Here is a 21,274-nt window from a genome sequence, read left to right as displayed (position 1 = left end):
ATTATGATACGAGCATTGATGATATGAAAACTATTTGGAATAAACAATTTGGAGTAAGTGGGCAGTCAGTGCCAGAGATACTCTCTAAATCACAATTTGTATTACAAAAGACCTCAGTCAATGGGATATTTGTTTTTTAGACTAGATTGCAAAAAAAATCAAATTTCTGATGAAATTGGTATCATGTACTAGAAGACGAGTAAGGCACTGATTAATTTTATTCCTTTTGAATTTCAAATCATTACAATTTTGAGATACAATATTTATCTCTGTCAATGATAGACTTAGCTGAGCTCTACTATTGCATCAAGTATATTTACAATCATCTGTGGGTTAGTATTTTTTTCCCCGTAATAAAGTGATTGACCAACCCCGATGTCCTTAATTCACTCAGTGATCAATCAATTTCCTTCTTTTTGGGGGGAACTTAAGGTTTTCCTTCTTATGTCCTTTTTTCAGACTTTCAGATTTTAATTGTGAGGCAGGCTGGGGCTGAGCAGTTCGAAGCCCATTCATATCCTCAGGCACCTGCTAAACCTAATCACCAGTCCTGGCTCTCGCCTTCATGCAGCCTGTGGGTAGATTATTGCAGATGGAAGGAGCCAGAATGGTATTTGGCATCACTGAATTTAGGACTTTAGAAATAAAAGGGAATAGACAAGGAATAGAGAAATGCTTTTTAAAAATACCACCTAAATGGAAACTATCTTTATCAACACCTACCCAAGAAAAGTATGCAGATTTCCCTGAGTTTTAAAAGTATCATTTCACAATCATTTAGTGAGTGTCGACCCTTCCTGCCTCTGTTTCTTCAAACTTACAATTTATTGAAACATTCATGTGTGGTCTCTTACGCAGATTTCAAATTGGCATCTTTTCCTGACCTCAGATTCTTGAGCAGCAGGAAGGAGAGGCTGCCTGAAAGCAGGGTCTGTGGAGCTCCCACAGATAAGGAAGAAACCTATTGGGCATAGGGCTGCATCAGAAAATTCACAGAGCTAGGCAAACAGAAAAAAACACAAAGTTAGAGGAAGGGATATGTCAACCTCTCGACTAGAGAGGAACAAGAAAATAGGCTCAGAGAAGAAAGCCACAGAAATGTCCCTTTGTGCTTTTCTAGTTCCTTTAGATTTTGTTTCTCACACATTCATCATGTTTGAGCCAAACCCACTGGGTCTAGTGGTGCAGTTCTGGGTGAGCACCTGGGTGAACTTCACAGGACAGAGATGCTTCCAGTCCTAAGTTGCCTGATGTCTCTGTTTATAAGACCACCCCTCTCTCACTTTTCAGGCTATAACCCCCAGCCAAAATTTTTCTTTATTTTCCTCTCTCTTTATATTATGATAGTAAGATTTTTTCATGAGGGAAGTATCAAATATGCAATCAGGTGGCAGAAAAAGTTTCTGCAGTGTGAATTTAGAGATTTGTTTATCCAGCACATATTTCTGTCCTATCTCTAAAAGATTGTTGCAAGGGTATATGTGTGTGTATATGGGACAGAAAGAACCTAGCCTGCTCCACTGCCCACCTCAGCAGCAGAACAAGAGGTCACTGATGACCCTAAGTTTATTTAAGGAAAAGAAATATAATTATGTTCTGCACTTCAGAATATACAGAACAAGATTCATCCTAGCTAGAAGTATATCATAATCTTGAATGTGCTTTTGCAAGTCACTCCCCTGCCTCCCTTGAGATACCAGCATGTTCCAATGAGTGGAAATATCCCCCAGGCTTAGTTTTTAAAAGACTCTTGTTAAAGAGTCTTAGAAAGTCATATGAAGTTCTACCTTAAAGATTTTGGCTTACTACTTGAGTTTCATTAAAAACAGTACACAATAAATAGGTTTTGGGGAATTCTGAGAGGCCCCGGGATATATGCTAGACACATCAGACACCTCTAAAAGGTTTAAACTGCTTTTTATTTGAGACAAAGTCTCACTGAGGCACCCAGGCTGGAGTGTAGTGTTCGATCTCAGCTCACTGCAACCTCCACCCCGCTGGCAATTCTCCACCTGCCCTGCAGCAATTCTTCTGACTTAGCCTCCTGAGTAGCTGGAATTCTAGGCACCTGCCACCACTCCGAGCTAATTTTTTATTTTTAGTAGAGACAGCTTTCACAGTGTTGGCCAGCGTGGTCTCAAATTCCTGACCTCAGTGCTCCACCCGCCTCAGCCTCCCTAAGTGGTGGGATTACAGACATGAGCCACCGTGCCCAGCCATAAACCTCTTCATTTTAATTTTATTGCATAGAATACTAAGTTTCTAGCTTCAGTCACTGCTAAGGAAGACAAAGGAGGACACTCTCAGATTCTTCCTGCTCAAAATATTCTCCACCCTGACGGTGTATCAGAGCAGGTCAACAACTCAGCAGCACGTATCTCAGAACTACTGGGCTTTTCTAGGTACCCTGCTCCCTCCCTCCCTTGTCCTTTGTTCTCCAAGGTCTTTCCATCCCTACCCACTGATCTTGGAGCCCTGGGGCATTTTTTAGCTTTGCCAAAGCACATAGGCTTTGAAACACCTGCATGATCCCCATAACTGGCAAGCCACAACCTCCTCTCTCAAATGACCTCCTTCTGAAAGTTTTCAGAGGAGAGAGCATTGAGCAGAGAGGGACAGATGATCACAGATGTCCTGAAATTGCCAAAGGGAATAGACTTGTTATGAAATGCTGTGAGCCAGACACAAAGGAAAAAAACCAGGACAGCTCGTTTGGGCAGAGGGCAAAGGAAAGGCCTTCATCCTGCTCAGGAGCTGAGCCCTGCAGGAACGCCACTGCCTCTGGTCACAGTGGAGAGGTTCAGGCACAGTGTGGGTGGTACTCATCAGAGAGGACAGGGGGCGGGGGTTGTCTGAGAAAGGAGGATAGGAAAAGTGTGTACCCAAGTCCCTTCCACCAGAAAACAGAACAGAAAACACACACACTCTTGTATAAAAATATAGGAATTTTCATAATGAAATGTATCAGATGTACCAGTTCACTATTATTGCCTAGTGGTATACCTTTAAATTCATTTTAATTAAGAAGTGGGTCAAGTTAAGCAAACTAAGGAATAGAGGTGATACAAACAGTTGCAGTACAAGGATTAAGATTCTTAGACCTACAGAGTCACTCATATTTGAAAGTGAAGCTCTAGATTTTTTTTTTTTTCCAAGACAGTCTCTGTCACCCAGGCTGGAGGGCAGTAGCACGATCTCAGCTCACTGCAACCTCGGCCTCTGGGGTTCCATTGACTCTCCAGTCTCAGACTCCTGAGTAACTGTGATTATGGGCACCTGCCACCACGCCTGGCTAATTTTCGTATTTCAGTAGAGACAGAGTTTGCCATGTTGCCCAGGTCATGTCTCAAACTCATGACCTTAAGCGATCCACCTGCCTTAGCCTCTGCGCAAACTGCTAGGATTACAGGCATCAGCAACCATGCCTGACCCTCGAAGCTCTAGGTTTTATGAAGCCAGAAGTTGACCACGGAGTGGAAAACAAGCATCGCTTAACTGAACTGAACCAAGACTTTTGTTGAGTGACTTTCTCAGGGAGAGATCACAGAATATGGCATTTGATCTAAAGATACCTATTAATATTACAAATGTGAAGAGTGACAAAGAAATAATGAACTGTTAAAAAGAATGGACAAATGTATAGAAACCGGAGTAAGATAGTGGGGTGTCTGGCAATAGCAAGAGCAGAAAAGAGGTGATATACAGTATAAATGTTAATCATGTTCCTTTTTATTAAGAACATCCCAAGTGTCCCAATATTAGAAGCATCCATGAGGGCTGCCTAGTAAATATGTCCTGGGATTCCCAAGCATTTTGCCAACATTCCTAAATTCTGTATAACAAGGTTCTGGTTACCACCATGGCTAAATACAGTTACTTCTGAATTCATGTCACTCTACCACCCATATGTTTTAAAACAGAGGTATCCCCATTTCACCGATGTTTCAGCTCAAGAATGAGAAGTGTCCATAGCTTCCGAAACATGTAAAGCTGGAAAGTAGGAATTCTTCAAATAGAAACCCCTGGTCTTTCTTCCCGAGACCTTGCTTTCAGTGTGAGGCAGCTGAGGATTGGCATTCGGTTTGCCCTTCACAGTCACCATAGTGGAGACTGCAAGTCCACAGAGAAATTAAGTGACTGCTGTGTCTGTAACAGGAGAGACCAGATGCTGACTGTTTTACCTGTATTACCTCATCTCTGCTCACCACAGCCCTTGAAACAAGGAATCTTATTACCTCCATTTTTTCTCTTGTTCCAGATAAGAATTTTAATTTTTTTTATTTTTTATTTTTGAGACAGAGCCTCCCTATATCACCCAGGCTGGAATGCAGTGGCGTGATCTCGGCTCACTGCAACCTCTGCCTCCCAGGTTCAAGCGATTCTCCTGCCTCAGCCTCCAAAAATAGCCAAGACTGCAGGCATGCACCACCACACCTGGCCAATTTTTGGATTCTTAGTAGAGATGGGGTTTCACCATGTTGGCCAGGCTAGTCTCAAACTCCTGACCTCAAGTGATCCACATGCCTTGGCCTCCCAGAATGCTAGAATTCCAGGTCACAGCCACGGTGTATGACCCAGAAGAGAAAACTTTTTTCCCCCCAAAAAAGAGAAAGTATTATGTCCAGAAATCTTCACCGACACTGGGGCTTGAGCCCACATGATCTGACTACTGAGTTCACTGCTTAAACCCTGAGCCTACAAACTAAAGTCATTGCTCTAGTGGAGAAAAATTTGAAAAATACAGTGAAAGACGGGAGACAAGTGAGAGAATAATGGAGCACAATGGGGTGGGTAGGCTACTGAGAATATTTGTACTGGAAACATTGACATAAGCAATGAACTAGAAGGTAAAGGGATGGTGGAGGGGAGAGGAACAAGAACTTTACCAGGCATAGCTCTATAAGCTTAGACTCTTAAAGAAATAAATTTGAACTGAAAAGGAAAGGCAGACCGTTTAAGAATAAATACTGTATGCACACGCCTCTTTATAGGGCACATCCCTCAGTCTCTTCAAGTGTTCAGCCACCTCAGTGTCTGCCCTGGAACTGGAGAATTTTACTTCCAACTCTGACCACTCACATGAAAAAGATGAGTCTTGCCCATGAATGACTGTTTCCTCCAAAAACCACATCTTAGTCCGTACAAGGATTCTACAGAGACCTTCCTTGCCAGTACTAGATTTGTATGAAATGATAGCATTTTGATGACATGTATATTAACACCAGTTTACGTACACACACTCATATGCCGTTTCTCTAGTTTGAAAGTATTAAAAGCAGTTATTGTCGCTGCAAGTGTAATTCATGAACTCATAAATTCCACTTTCGCTCTACTGTTGGTTGAAATAATTAGGCATTGCTGTTAAATGCTTAGATATTCCAGAAAATTCTAATCATGAGCTAAAGAGATAAATTTGAAATAGGTAATTTGGACTGTTGGAATATGCTTTGCGAGGTAAGAAGCCATGAAATTATCTTTTCCTTCTTTAGCAATGAACACAAGTTACAGCACAAAGTGGTTTGATCCCCATCTCCACCTTCTTTGATACTCTCCATTGCAGAGATTTGCAACTAAAAATGTTTGTCAAAGCACAGTGCCCCTTTCAGCTTGGTGGGTCAGTCCCAAGTCTTGGTGAAGTAAGAGAAGCAAACTTGTAAATGAATTGCTCTGGAATTTGTCTGACTTATGCATTCTCTTTTATTTATTTCATTTTTGCATTGAAAACATTACATTTCTGTTTCCTTATAGAGTAGTGTATCAAGAGCCTGTGTATGGCAATAAATTGCTGCAGGTATGAAATCCCGACTGGTGGAGAAACTCATCACTATGATTTGTGGGTTTGCTGTGAAATCCTTACTAACAAGATAATTCTGGGGAGGGGAATCGTTCTCTAACATAGGAGGAAAGACTTAACTGAATTTTCCAGTTTTAATATGAAATCTCCTAGAATAGAGGTGGCTATCCCCATATCTTTTGATGTATCCACTGACCGTGTTGTGGTAGTTTCTTCCAAATATGGGTGCCGTTTTATGACGGATAGTAGTTGGCCTTGGCACTGAACTTCGTTAGATCCTGAGTGTCAAAATTGTGGTCTACCTTAGCTGTTAATTTTTTAGTTTAAAAGGTATCTGGACTCAATCAATATAAATCTAGAGAAAAGAATTCAAGGTTCTGATTGAACTAGTTGTCTGGGTAATGTTTTAGTAGGTTCCCAGAGTGAACTGGAATGGTGAAATCAAAAATCTCATATATCCAGCATTAAGAGCCAGCATACCTGATTTCTAACATAACCCTCCCTGGTCTTTTTAGAGCTGATCTGAAATTTATTGTACACCTATTGCTATAGATTTTAAACCTATTTCTCACTACTGAAGCAACCACCAACTGAACATGTTTGTAGGAAGAGAAAAACATTCTTTGGAATGTGGCTGGTTGAGAGTCTCCTAATTTGGTCTATCAAGGACATTGAAACTGTCCAATAAAGTAAGAGATGAATGTGAAACTGAGGATGATCAGTGGGAGTTTTAGGACATTACTTTCTCTATCACTGCAATTCCTTTTTTTCTTCAGTATTAAGAGTGAGTTAAGAAAGTACTTTTAAACCATGAGAATTTATTGAGTTGTAACTGAAACCTGAATGTGAGAAATAGGTACTTTTAACCTACTAAAGGGCAATATAGTTAAAATTCCTGAGATAAACTTTCATTGTCACATTTCAAGAGAACTGGACCTCTGACTGTTACCCTTCAAAAATAGATGCACGTGGCTGGGCATAGTGGCACACACTTGTAATCCCAGTACTTTGGGAGACCAAGGCAGGCAGATTGCTTGAGACCAGGCATTCAAAGACCAGCCTGGCCTAGGTGGCAAAACCCTATCTCTACTAAAAATACAAAAGTGAGCCCAGTGTGGTGGCACACGCCTGTAGTCCCAGCTACTTAGGAGGCTGAGGCAGGAGAATTGCCTGAACCTGGGAGGCGGAGGCTGCAGTGAGCTGAGACTGCACCACTGCACTCCAGCCTGGATGACAGAGGAAGACAGTCTCAAAAAAAACGACTATATAATGCAGATAAATTAGGGAGTCATTAAGATTTTCATTTTATAAATGTTCTTTAATATTACAGTGAATAAGATTTAAGTTGTATGTATACCAACATACCTGTTTTGCACAAAGCAAGACTTGACGCTTGGATATTTTTATATTTTTGTATAATAATGTAACCAGGGAGCCTCTACCCCAGGTTAAGCTGATTACTACTTTCCTATGCACTCAAGCTGAAGGAAGCACACATAGCACATACATGTTACAGTCCTACAGATGCCCACATCCCCACTAGTACAAAGAGGTTTCCCCTCCCCTCATTCCTCTGTGGCCACTAAAACATCTGTTTTCAAAAGTATGCTCTAAATTAGTGAAAACTTTGATTTAAGCCTCAAATTCTCCAAGATGCCTTGGAGGTCCACAATGTTCATGAGTATTGTCCCAGGGAGTTCCACAAACACTTTTACTTTAAATGAGCATCCGACCAAACTGGTTTGGTTGTGGAAACTTTCCTTTCCTTGCTGCTAATGTCCCAGAAGCACAATTTTGAAAATGTTTCATTCGCTGGGCACAGTGGCTTTCACCTGTCATCCCAGTACTTTGGGAGGCTGAATTGGGAAGACCGCTTGATCTCAGGAGTTTGAGACCAGCCTAGGCCACATAGTGAGACCCCATCTCTAGTAGTAATAAAAAAAGAAATGGTAAAGACCATCATTTGAGGTCCTGAATGGGTGACTACCTCAAGAGACCTCTAGAGGTTTTGCCAACCAAGGAAACTTCTCAGTCCACACGAGTGGGTCACTTTGGTGGCCTCATTTGGTGGTGGTGGTGGCAAAAAGATCCGTAATGGCCATTTGAAAATATTAGATAAGGTCACGTTTATATTTTGCTGCCCATGATGTGGAAAAATTATGTTTCATGAATGAGGAGTATAGAACTATTTTGTGCCTGTCATGCCTTGTTCCTTTGGTTTGGTGGTGTGAAAATTCTAATTGTCAATGACACATTTTTGTCATGATCTCGGAAGACCAGGTTCGACATGAACATGATCTGGTGACAGCAACTGAAAGTGAGTGTTCCTTTTACAGACATTGCCATGGAACCTCGGAGTAGTTCTGGCTATGCTCAATGAGCTGCCAAATACAGAGCAGTAAGATTGATTAGAGTCACCTGTTAGAAAGGCAAATTACAGCAATTTGTATTTTTTGTATATAAAGCAATTTGTATTTTACAGTGTACGCACACATACTGAGTTAATACACAACTCTGTTACTTCTGTAGTAAGAAATGCATACAGAAGAAAAATAGCGAAGGAAGACTACACAATAGAGATGGAGAGATAAAACCAACTAATCCCATTTTCCCTAATTATTACATATCTCAGGGATCATTTAGACTGGGACTGTCCAGTCCTTTAGCCACCAGCCCCCAATGTGACTTAGATTTAAATTCAAATTAACTGAAAAGTAAATTTAAAATTTAATTCATTGCATCAGTTACCTTTCAGGAGTTCAATAGTCATTTACTAGAAGTAGCTACGATGTTGGATAGCACAGATACGTAACATTTCTGTCATCTCAAGCGTTCTACTGGACAGTGAGACCACTGATCAAGGTCAAAAAGTTCTCCACTGGCCCTGGAGACTTCAAATTGTGATCTTGACCCTTGAATCAGGAATACTCACAAGCAAATTCCTAGATAATAAAGACAGATGTCAAGGCATTGATGACCTAGGCCTGTCTCGTAAGAGGGGCACACATATCACACATACACACTCTCTCCACTCAGGGCTTTAAGTCTGTTGCAGCTCATGTCTCCTAGAAATCAGCTAGCCAACTCTAGCCCCTCCCTACCTCATTATTATGTGCACCTGCACATCTATATCTTCATGTACACATCATGGAAGTCAAGAAGATGAACAAGTCATATAGAAAAATGGCTACAGAAACCTGGCGACCTGATTTCTCTTCAGTCTATCATTCTATTTGTTGGACTCAGTAATGTTAAAACAACTGCTTTGGTTTTATACCTCCCTTAGCACATTTAGTGTGTTCCCCATTCCTACTTGGAGGACATAGTATTTAGAACACCAGGTGACATCTGGCTAAGACCTGTTTTTGTGGTTACCTTCCATTCTCTTTTAAAGGGAAGCTTTAAAAATAAAAACCTGGCTCCACATTATTGATGGTTACCTGTCAGTTTTGGACGTGTCTTCTCCAGGACTGACCCAAAGAATACATTGTGAAAGATAAAGTCATTTCTTTGAATTGCTATGCAAGTGATAACATATTTACCCTGAAAGTTAACCGTGGCTGGAAGGAGGCAGAAAGAAATGGAGACCAGGTTACCTATGTCTTGTAAGAGGCTTTTTGTAGCTTCCCTGCTTCATCTATTTCTTACTGCACTACTTAGTTTCATGAGGCCACATGCAACAAACCTACTTCTCCCTCTCATGATTCTGCCGTTGCATACCTCTGACACACTACTTTATCCCGACTCACCCCTTTATGGTGTTGGTGAGAACCCTTACCTCAGAGAATTATGTGACTGTATATTCTAATTAGAACCTGGATGGTCCTGTGTTATCAGTGGACACTAGATCCTGTTTGTTAATTGTGCTGAGATCATTGTACAGTGTTTGATGTATCATTGTCATCCACTGAGCAGAAGCTCTGTTATTTTCACAGTTTGATAATCAATGCTCCACTGAACACAATTCCTTTTGAATATGCCTATTTGCTCATCTTCTTTGCTTAATTGAACAATTGCAATTACTGGTACATACAACTAAATGTTATTTTTCTTTTCAGATTTTTTCTCTGTTAATGATTTTATTTACAAATTAGAAGACTTTATCATATTTTCCACACCAAATTCTGCATCTGAAGCAGCATGATACATAGCCGTGTGAGATCTGTGGCCAAAAGGAAGAAATGTTCTGTCATTTTTGTAATAGTTGTGTAACATTTAGACAGCTAAAGACTCTTCAATAACATTAGTGGTTCATCAACCAGATAAGAGATTGCTAATAAACTGTCAATCGAAGGGTGATGTGATTTAGTAACTGTGAAAGACAGGCAAATATTCACTTGATTATTTTATAAGGAAATAGGAATTGAGTAAAATTCAAGTTGATATCTGATAGAGGTAAAGCAGAATCATTGTTGAAAATCTGGAAAGTTCAGCCAAGTATGAAGAGTGTTTAAATAATCCCCCATAATCCTCCCCCACCCCAGGACAATCACCGTTAACATTTAAATACATTTCCTCCCAAGGGCCTCTAGGCTCTCCTTTTGGGAGATGCTTATAACCGCTAACCTTTAACATCCAGCTGGGGTTGGTCTTCCACCCCTTGTTTCTCCAGGGTGTTTTTGTATTTTCGCTTTGATACTAAGCTTTCATTAACCTGAACTTTAGGTCAGTAGATTTGGGTAACTGCTGTTCTGGTGTGGTCTTGCCAATGGGCGTCCCTGTGTTGGGCTCCGCTGCATTCCTGAGTCACATTTCTCTTTGTGTTTTAGGGTGGTTACGCTGCATACCGCTACGCCCAGCCTACCCCTGCCACTGCCGCTGCCTACAGTGACAGGTAAGGGTCATCCTTCTCGTGCTTGACCACTACTTGGAAATTAACTTAGTTGATGGGAGAGGAGATTCTCGTATGGTCTTGGTGAAACTGCATGACTGCTGGGGGAGGTAGCACCCCGAAAGTTAGGTCCCGTGGCAAAGGTCACCACGAGGCCCCATAGAGAGAGGGCAAATGCTTAAGCCCATTCTCAATTACTCACCCTCTCTGCTCAAACAGAAAGAAAATGATAGCCTTGGTCCCTATGTAGTTTTTCACATCTCTGAATCCCTGTGAACACACCTTGCTCATGCACACACACACAAACACACACTCTGTACAACCTTCTTATGTAAGACCATGGTTTCATCTAACTCATAGGAAGAAAGACAGACCATGATCCTACAGGTTACCTCCACTTCAAGCCCCTTATTTCCATTTTTACAAGGTTTTATACCCAATAAATGATTCCCTCCACTGCATTTTTAAAATTCAAAATAAAGGAGAGGGGGAGTGTCCCTGACATTTATAAGGAGATTCATTCTTTCTGGCAACGCCCAGGGTCCAGTCCTACAAACCTAAGTCAACTTTTATTTGTGATGCACACCTCTTGTTAAGGCAGGCAGTGGAAGGAGCACAGTGTGTTTGAGAAATGGAGAGGACAGAATGGATGGGTGGGGTGTGGGGCGGGGTGGGGCAGAAATGAGGGTTTTCTATTACTCAGGCTTAACAGAGGAGTTGGTTCCTGAAACAGCCAGCCGTAGCTATTTTAGTATGGTTGCCTTGAAAAAGCAAAGCAAAGTGTGTGTTTTCATATTGAATGCAACTTCTTGGCTCTGTTTTCCGAGGACGTAAATGTGAATGTCCAGATGCTGTGCATGCACAAATGTCATTGAGGGTGCTTATTTTGGTAATGACTCCTTTCTTTTAAAGATATGTTTCATGAATAAAACAATGGTAACAATTTGCATGTGTGGCTGGGGCATGCTGGGTCAGACAGGTAAGCAGGCGATGTATTTGACTGCCGAATGGGAAGTGTCAGCAGCCTCTGGTCCTCCTACCCGGCCTGTTGTGATGTAGTTCCTACCTCGGTTTGCTGTGGTGTGCTTTCTCTGCAGTTCCATTCCATTTCTCACGAGATGTGTTGTTAGCTAATTGTAGCTACAGAATTCTTGCAATATAATAAAGCAGAATACATCCCTGAACTCTAAAATCTGCACTTTGAAAACCCCATGCATACACTTATAACAAATGGCTCTTTGGCAAGATGGAGTTGAAATTTGCTGTCTGGTTCTATGCAGGTGTTACTTTCTTATGAGCAGCCGTAACAAGTTCCCAAGGCTGTAGGGAGCCTTCAGAGAAATCCAGACAATGGTCAAGACAAGGTTCTAAATAAATAATCCATTTACCCAGAAATCAGTTGCCAAGATGCAAAATGTGTTTCAAGTAAGTTGTCATCTTCAACCCACTTTGACACTGGATTAATGGAGAGGATCAGTAAGGCTAATAAAAACAATGACAATCTTCAGCTACTCAAGATCATTCCAGAAATGAAAAGGCTCAATGTTATTAAATTCTTCACTGAAGAGTCACAAAACTATCAATTGTAATGTGTGGTTCAGCTGCAACCCTTAATTATTTTTTATGAAAATATCTCTAGATGCTAAATTCTCAAACGCCCACTTTGTATAATTATAATCATAGTAACTTTAGCCTGCTGTATAATTATAAAAATCTTAAAAACGGATTTCTTTGAATATTTATCTTGCTTTTCAGTATAAACGCATCCATCCCAAGCTGAGGGAAAAAAAGGTTAATTACAAAGATATAATTTAAATTGCCTCCTTTCACTAAGACTGATCTCAACATTTAAAAAAATAAACTGTTTGTTTAATACTATTAGAATTACCTGAGAATCTGGCCATCTCTACTTGCATTCATCCAAAAATTAATTTTGATATTTCTGCATTTTGGAGCACCATATGTGTAAAATCTGTTATTTTGATATTATTCAGATTTCTCATTGGCAGTATGTCCCACTGAAAGATTGCCCTTGTTCTTGGATTGGTGAATCTATAATAACTGCGATCCCTACTTTAGAGCTGTAGGTTGCTTAAGAAACCAACTAACTATAATTTTGTCCATTTAATTTCCCTCGTGTTCATTAGAGAAATTTGCACATTGGGGCTTTGGGGTTGCTGTGGAAATTGATAACTATCCCTATTTAATTTTATCATAAGCAAGACACTTGCCACATATGGAATTACTCATGGAAGTAAATTTAGTAATAAGTTAATAGACAAAAGACAATCTTTCAAGTTGTATTACTAATTTTTTTTAAATGTCGCTATTAAATGGTGCTACTTCCTTTTATTCTTAATAAGCGGGTATTGAGAAGGAATACTGTTTTATGGAAGACACATTTAGGGGAAAATGTGAAATTATCAGAATAGCTTTCAATCTTAAAATGCCCGATACCTAGAATTTATCTCAGAAAAAGCAATAGTGTAACCAATGATTTTTATATCATCACTGTATAGCATCAGTCGTGATAGAATCTTAGTTCCTCTTCTCTAGGAGGCAGGCAGAACAACAAACGAAAACTTAACACAAAGAAACTTCTTCAAAATAGGAAGTAAAATCAGCAGGCACTGAGAACATTTTGGTAATGCTCACTGGTTGCCAGTTGATCAAAAGAGAAACAGCAACAAACTTTCCCTGTAATCATCAGATTCACTCATCAGACATCTTAAAAGCAAAAGAAGTTTGATGTCCCCAGTTGGTAGGATTTTAGCTTTTATCAGCACAAATTAAGCCCCCATCAAATCAAAGATTCAGGGACCTTTGAAAAATATTGAACTCCAGTAACCTCAGGACTGTCCAGAAGGTCCTTAATGGGCACCTTGTAAGTCCCTGCCCATCATCTTCTTGGTTAAATGATCACATGCTGATTATCTTGGAGCAACCTGAGAGGCTCTGAATGTTGACCTCCAGAATGAAGACCATCTGGTGTGGGCAGAGATTTCCCCAAAAGAAAAAGACCTGGCTGGACTAGGTAATTTTCTAGTCTCATTGACAAATTTAATGGGAATAGGTGAACCTCTTTTCTTGGCATTTAGGAAACATTTGGTAATCACCTGACCTCACCAAATCTTTGTTTCTAATCTCACTTTGATTTATGCAAAGCCAACTGTCTGAACTCTCAAAGGAGAGCATTTCCTGAGCTTGAACCAATCGAAGCATGGCAGAGGGGCCTTTGGTCATCCGGTCATTGCATGCCACTTGGTGTTGCTGATGTGTCTGTGATATGTTCTGGATTGGACAGGTCCATCACATCAGCTTGATGAATGGCTTGCCTGAATTAAGCCTGGGGGCAGGCTTCTCTTTCTTGATTGGCTCATGGTTTCTTTGTGTATTATGACTTGGTGGTCGTTGCATCTTGAAGCAGCCGAACTGGGAGGTGGGGAGCGGGGGAAGATACCCTGTTTGATGAACTGTGCCACAAATATTTGGGAAAATATGATGTGTACATAGCTTTGATGAAAATGTTATCTCCCCAGAAAGACAGACATTTGTCATGCTTGTCCTGCTTGCTAATGCTCTAACATTTCCTGATGATCAGTGCATGAAAACGTCCCTTCACGTCAGGGCAGAAAGTAGCTAGATGCAGACTAACTAGAGATGAAAGCAATACAGAGTTTTCTCACTCAGATTTCATCACAATCCGATTACACTGATAGTTATCAGGGGCCATTTCTTTCACACACAACATGCATTTCTTGTAAAGATCCATGAAAGCTAAGAAGCTTTTGATATAATTGTACCACCAGGCCACACAGGTATCTCTAAACTGAGCTAGAGACTGCAAGCAACAGAATTTTGTTGGTTTTAATGAATAGCTCTTTGGTTTTTGAGACCTTCAAGTTTTACTGCTAATGTAGAGCTAGAAATTGCTACTTTTGTGTGACAAAAATGACATATTGGCTCTATTGTAGTATGTATAAAATATTTACATATCAATGTAAGTCTTATAAAACTCAATACAAATCCAAATAAAATGCCATGTTATCTTGCTCTCTGCACAAACGTGTACATCCACACTCACTTGTGCCTTGGGGCCTCACAAGGAACTCATAAGTGTACTCAGGTAAATCTTAATACAAAGAGATCAGGTCTTGTTAATTTCAAGTGGTCACAAACTACAGGCTAGAAAACATCAGTTACATGTGACATTCATAACCTATTAATGAAAGGTTCTATTTTAGAGACAGATTGGTGTTTCTTAGAACCTAGTAAGGATAAGTAGGCATATCTTTGGGTTCATAGAGGATGTGATCTTTCATTTTAAAATTATTTAAGTGACAGAGCTCGATACATATATACATGCTTATACATACATAAATGGGTTGAAGGATGGGTAGATGGGTAAAGATGTTACATAGATGCATAGGTGGGTGAATGGGAAAAGGAAAAGCAGCAAGGAAGGGACCATCTTTCTGCCCTCTAATATTTCATCATAAGCTAAATACAGGAGATAGGACTAAAGCTTTATGTACAATCTTAGTTCAAGCTGAACTAAAACAGTAAAAGGATTTGAGCTGATTTCCATTAGTGCAGGCTACTTCCTGTCTATTTTAGAACTTTATTTCCTGGCCTCAGATTAAGTAAAGAAATACAGTCATGAAAATAGGCAAATAGGTACATTAACAATGATATTCTATTTTATTTGGAGTCCTTATCTGATGATACCTACTAAAAATTAAGTGATTGTCAACATATAAAGTATATGAGCATCCCGAATAGAAAATTTATCAATTAAGGGCTTATTTTTGTAGCAAGTTTAATTTTTTTAAAAGATGTTGTGATTTACAGACATTATCTTCTGTCTTTTTTTTTTTTTTTTTGGCCATGGAGTAGAATACAGAAAGTTTAACCTGTGGATAATTTGGAACCCTTAATAAAAGTAAAGGTACAAAGCATACATGCCTTGTTTTCCCCAGTCCTCTTATCTGAACCAAGTCTAATGAGGATTCAAAGTATTTCTAGGTAAATGCCAGTAGCAGCCCTTGTTCCTATTCTTTGTGATGTGTGGCAAGGAGCGATCTCAAAATCTTATTCTAGTGCCGTATTGAAAGCAGCATCTCCCAAGGCCAGTTCAAGACTTGGCAACTGCCTTATTGGCATATTTACTGGTTTATCAGGACAGAAAAACATCAGCAATGTAATGTGGCTGTCAACTCTCTTTTCTGGGAAATAGGCATTCTTTCTTTCACATGCTGTGAAAAAAAGATTTTATTTATAAAATTAGAACAATAGCAAATGGTTGTTTTAGACATCCAGTTTTGTTGTTCATGTTCTTACTTGGCAAAGTAAGAATTGGCAATGTTATGCTAGGCTCCCTATCATATTTTATTTACATTTGCAGTCTTTTTTGAGAAGTCTGTTGTAAAAATATAGTGAGAGCATTATAAAACATGGCAATGCCAGAGATGGTATACTCAGATCAATGAGGAACTGAGGGTGGAGTTCGTGGAAGTTCAGAGGGGCTCGAAGAGTTTCCCATGCCATCTCCCCAGTTGAGATACAGACCCAGAGGCAGGGGAGAAGCCACTTCTGAGTTTGAGTCTAGGCTGTGGAATTAATGCATGGCAATAAGCCGAAGTCATACCTCTGTCCCATTTTTGATGGTGCTTTGAAGAAGTTGTTCTTGGTTTTTGTTTTTTAAAATGTTTTTTGTTTTTACTCATCCTGATGAGCTCTCTTGGGCTCTTTAATTAAAAAAATAATAATAATCTGTCCAGTTGTAATAAGAATGTAGCAGAAATGAGTGACTCATGCCTTTATATCCTCGGGTGCCCCCATGTCTAGAAAAGCATGTCCAGGTTTTAATTAAAACAAGAAAGTATATGTATATATAATTGTAGATACTTTCTTGTTCATTTGAAGTTTACTTTCCTAACAGATCCATTTTTTTGTTGTTTTGGGTTTTTTTGTTTTGTTTTTCTTGCTGATTCAGGCACTCCTCAGGAAGAGAAAGTGAAACCAGTTGTCCTAGACAGCTTTAGGGCAGCTAAGTAGAAACACATGCACTTTGCCTGTGAGAGTCCTATTACAAAGGACACATGCCGAATAACTTTAATACCTGTGACACAAACATATATATAGAGATAGATATGCAGATACACACACACACACACACACACACACACACACACACACACACACACACAGATATATATAAACACTGTTATATATATAAAACAGTGCTCCCCCTAAAGGGATTTGGATTGTATATTCTCCAGAAATATTAGGATAACTAAGAAAATTCTATTTTCTCCTGATCTGCTCTGTAGACTGTCACTAATTTCATTTGATAACAATGGAGATGACTCTGAAATAGTGAGGAAGGGAAGGTACATCTCAGCTTTTGATGGTAGAGCCACTGCAATGCTTGAAAATTGGGTTTATGGATGCCAAGCTTTCAGAACTGAAAAGTAAGATGGCTGTAACTGATGGACATATTTGCCAAGTTCGTCTCATTTTTAGCTTATAGAAATCATCCACACATGTATGTTAAAACAGCAAGTGCTCAAGTTTTTCTCTCAAGAAGTAATTGCCTTTGGTCCATAATCTATAGTGGCTTCATAACAACCGTTATGCACTGCTGGATGAATATGTATTTGAATCCGTTTTTAAAAAGAACCAATCCTGTAATAGTCAACAGACTGGACCAACAAGGAGTTGGGGAGAGATTAAAGGAATTTTCAAGCCCAACAGACCATAGCTGTCACAGCCACATGGGTAGACACTTTTGCAGTGACGAGACAAGGTGTAACAACTCCTTTGGTCATGTCATGGCCTAATTACACACTTTTTAGGTCACAGACCATTGACTTGATAGGCCACAAAAAAAGCAAGTAAAGCCTATCTTTTCAGCAGTAGCAGCAGCAGCATCGGGGCCCTTCAGGCGTGAAGGTTTAGAGGCAGGTTGGGAAAGCCTAATGCTTTCCAGATGTAGGTCTGTTGAGAATATACACCCAAAACCCTGTCGATGAGCCATTTCTATTAAAACAAAACAAAACAAAAGAAACTTACTTTCCCTAAGACAGTCATCCAGTAAAGCAGAACATAGAATGTTAGCTCATGAAGCATTTGTGGATGGGGAAGTAAAAATTAAACCCCTCCACTTGGTTGCCTTGTTTTTTTGTGTCACTAGGTAGTATACTATGGATAGTATACTATCAAGATGGAATTTTTCATTAAAAATGTCTAATATTTCCTTTTATGTTATCAAAGCAAATTCTGACTCTGTACTTATGATCACAAGTTGAATTCTTTTCCAGAAGAATCGATTTCTATTTCAATATGGCCTCTAATTTTTTTCCACATTTGTATGTAGTACATAAATGTAAGCAGTCACTGGACAGAAATGACTTATTTCCTCCTTAGGGTAAATTACAATGTTTGGTTCCTCTGGAATTAGATGCTCCTCAAAACCGTAATGCATTTCATATGTAACATACAAAACATTTAGAATAGGGGCACCCCCATTGGAATTTGAGGGGATGGGAGTCTGTGGGGCAAAAACTCGGAAGAATCCCTATAAAAAGTCACTAGTCACTTTTTTTCCCAAGCTAATTCTTGCTGCCTTATGATATGTGACTGTTCAAATAGATAACAGATTTCTGAGAACTGAAACAGTCAAAGCCAAATATTCTTTTCTTATTTATCCCAGTCATTTAGATGGAAATGCTTTGGCCTGATTATAGAACTATGCCACATGTCTAATAAGCTGACACAGTGGTTCTCATGGCTTTTGGGGACCTGGAAATTAAAGAAAAAAAAAAAAACATATGACTGTTAGATGCTTCTAGCATCCTCTCAAATTCTTGTCTCCTTTCATGATTCAAATTCTGTAATTTAAAATTTTAGAATGCATTAGGAGATGAAGAACTTGTTTTTTCCACCATTTCTTCCTCGTTAGAACGTTTCTGGACTGCTACTACTCAGCAGAGCATGAGTCCAAGTAGAGGGAGAGGAGGCGCTTTCCTAATTCTTCCTGGGCAATACCAGCTCCTCTGCTATTTTTGTTTCCTTTTATTTCTGTCTCCCAAATTTACAAAATGAACAAACAGAAAAAAAAGAGATTAACTTATTCTCTTTTGAAATTTCAAGATTTGAGTGGATCATCTAAAAAGCCTGCAGAGTCTTTCTACGTAAAGTATAGTTTGCAGACCAACACCATTGGCCTCACCAGGAGCTTGTGAGACCGTAGAATCCCAAATGCCACCCCGCCCTGCTGAACCAGAACCTGTACTTTCAAGGTTCCAGAATGACTGGTGTGAAGTTTGAGAAGCCCCACTTTAGAAAACAAGCTTCTATTCTACCCAGATATGTAATAATGTTGACCGACAGTTCTCCCGCCACAAACCTTGCAAAATTTAAGAGCATGTGTCTTTGAAAATTGGTTACCATTGCCTTTGTACTCTCCCTTCTTCAATGAGAAAGTAAGCTATCAACAGTTGGGCATCCCATCAACTCCACTGTGACTTCTTCCCTCACCTGGCCCAGGACCACAGTTAATTCTTTCTTTACCCCAAAAGATCCATGACCATAAACAGTTATTTATGCTAACATCACGTCATTAATTACATAATAGATTCACACTAATATAAGAAGTACCTGAAAAAGTTCCAACTGATTTAACTTTATAGATGCTCAGTTTTTTCCTATGCTAAGTGGAAAACATGGCACTAATTAGAAACAGAGACGAAGCAGGTGAACATTACTTTATAAACTGAAAGAGGTGGTGCAAATGTGATCAGTAACTCGGTTTCAGATTGACAGACATTTTAGAAAGTATGCTAGTATTTACAGTGAATATATAGAAGCAAGAGCAAGTACATTAAATTAAATTCACTTTAAAGTCCAAGATTATTTTTAGTCTAGTTAATCTGTAAGATACACTGTAACACTAACCTACTGGGAACCTGTGTCTTGCTCAGCATCCCAGGACTTACAGGTGGCTGTGACAGGAATAGTAACAGGATCTTCTGTACTCATTGGACCAGCTCTGATATAGAAATATGCTAGCAAATCATTGCTGTTGATACACAGGATGTGAGAACAGATGGAGATTGACACCTGGGTCAGAATCTCCGAGTTTATTTACATGAGATAATTTGGGCAGGCTAACACTGAAGCTATTTGACCTTCAACTGCCTCATCTATAAAGTGGGCTTAAGGGATGATCATTGCTTCGTTGGGGTGTTGTGAGAATTAGTTGGCGTCATCAACAGAAAGCCCCCCTAAGATATCCTGTCACTTAGTAGCACTCAGGGTAGCAGCAGCAGCAGCCTTGGACTGTGGAGTATTGTGCCTTCTTCCTGTGCAAAAAAACAAGACGTTTCCTGTGGGATTGGCTTTTAAAAGTTAGAATACTTTTTGACCCAATATATTTGTTCTTGGTTTTCATTTTTAAATCTTGACTTCCACCGTAGATACATCACAATAAGTTGGGGAAAAAATTGGGAGCCATGAGATCAAATATCTTATCTTCCTTGTTCACACCCTGTGCCTTGGATGTTCATGATCTTTTCTGCCCATGGAGCAACTTAAGCCACCACACCTGCATTTGCTTTGTAGAAGAAATGGCCAGTCTCCCAGTATAAATGCAGCCTTCTAACTATCACTCCCTTGGATTTTTGTAAAACCAATTGCCTGCCCTCTTCTTTGGGAGGAGAGAGCAATAGACTTTCCTTTGTGAGTCCAAAAAAAAAAAAAAGCTAGTATTTTCGACCAAAAAAAAATGATATCACATTCATTTCTCATTCAGCCTGCACAAAGGGTCCAGGAAGGGCATTTACTATTTTTATATCTCAATTTTTCCAAGTAAAGAAACTGAGGCCCAGAAAAGTGAAGTGAATTTTCTAGTGGAATACAGCTTGCATGCAACAAGGCATGGTTTCCAGATTCATGGTTGCTTTCGGTTCACCAGAGCCTAGACAAGAAGTTCAGTGGGAACTCGGAGAATTTAAATGTTGGAGGAAGTAAAATGATAGACGTGAACTGTTCTCAAGGTCTTGGGTTTCAATTTCCAAGACTCAGTTTTTTGAGTTTCTTTTTGGTAGAATATCCAAACTGGGGAGAGATTCATTGCCCTTTATCTCCTTTCTGTTTAAACTTCTTTATGTGTATAATGTTAGCAATAGGAACTGCGTCTGAATGAAATGTTTTTAAGTACATTTTCATATGTTCTCCCTTTCAAAAAGGGATAGGTGTAGAACCTTTGAGAGCTTTCTATAGTCAATCTGGTTACATGTCTGTGCATACCCTGTCTCTTTCTACAATTTGCCACAGTGTATTGAAGCACATATGACACAATACTAAAATATGAATAAATGTAAAAGGGCAGGTAAAAAAAATGTGAATCTGAATGGGATTTGTACCATTCCGGAGCAGAGTATTAGTACTGGATGTGGGAAGGAGGCAAAATACCGATTGCAAGCAACCTTCCTTTCTCGACAATAAAACAACTGTAAATTAGATCATGAGCTTCCAGACAGGCAAGTCCAAGATACTCCAATGATTAAGAGGCTATGAGCATCAGATCCCTTAGACTTGGCTCAGTAGCTGATATGTGGCAAGCCCCTCATTTACAATCTAAGGAT

The 21,274-nt window shown here is 39.6% G+C and overlaps 1 protein-coding gene across 40 annotated transcripts in view; it reads left to right on the top strand.

Moving 5' to 3' along the window:
- The window catches only part of RBFOX1 (RNA binding fox-1 homolog 1), a 754,257-nt gene that overhangs the window by 707,133 nt on the left and 25,850 nt on the right, over nt 1–21,274 (top strand). For 25 of the 40 annotated variants that reach the window (XM_017533966.2, XM_037740311.1, XM_037740353.1 and 22 more), the window contains 2 exons: nt 5,749–5,791; nt 10,564–10,628. In XM_017533966.2, the coding sequence (XP_017389455.2) occupies nt 5,749–5,791; nt 10,564–10,628 (108 nt within the window). The remainder of the gene's footprint in view (nt 1–5,748; nt 5,792–10,563; nt 10,629–21,274) is intronic. The other 15 variants (XM_017533943.2, XM_037740359.1, XM_017534036.2 and 12 more) reach the window with 1 other exon arrangement.

This window comes from Cebus imitator, unplaced genomic scaffold (genome assembly GCF_001604975.1).
Source record: "Cebus imitator isolate Cc_AM_T3 unplaced genomic scaffold, Cebus_imitator-1.0 Scaffold4, whole genome shotgun sequence".
NCBI lineage: Eukaryota > Metazoa > Chordata > Mammalia > Primates > Cebidae > Cebus > Cebus imitator.
This window is presented reverse-complemented; position numbering and strand designations above follow the sequence as displayed.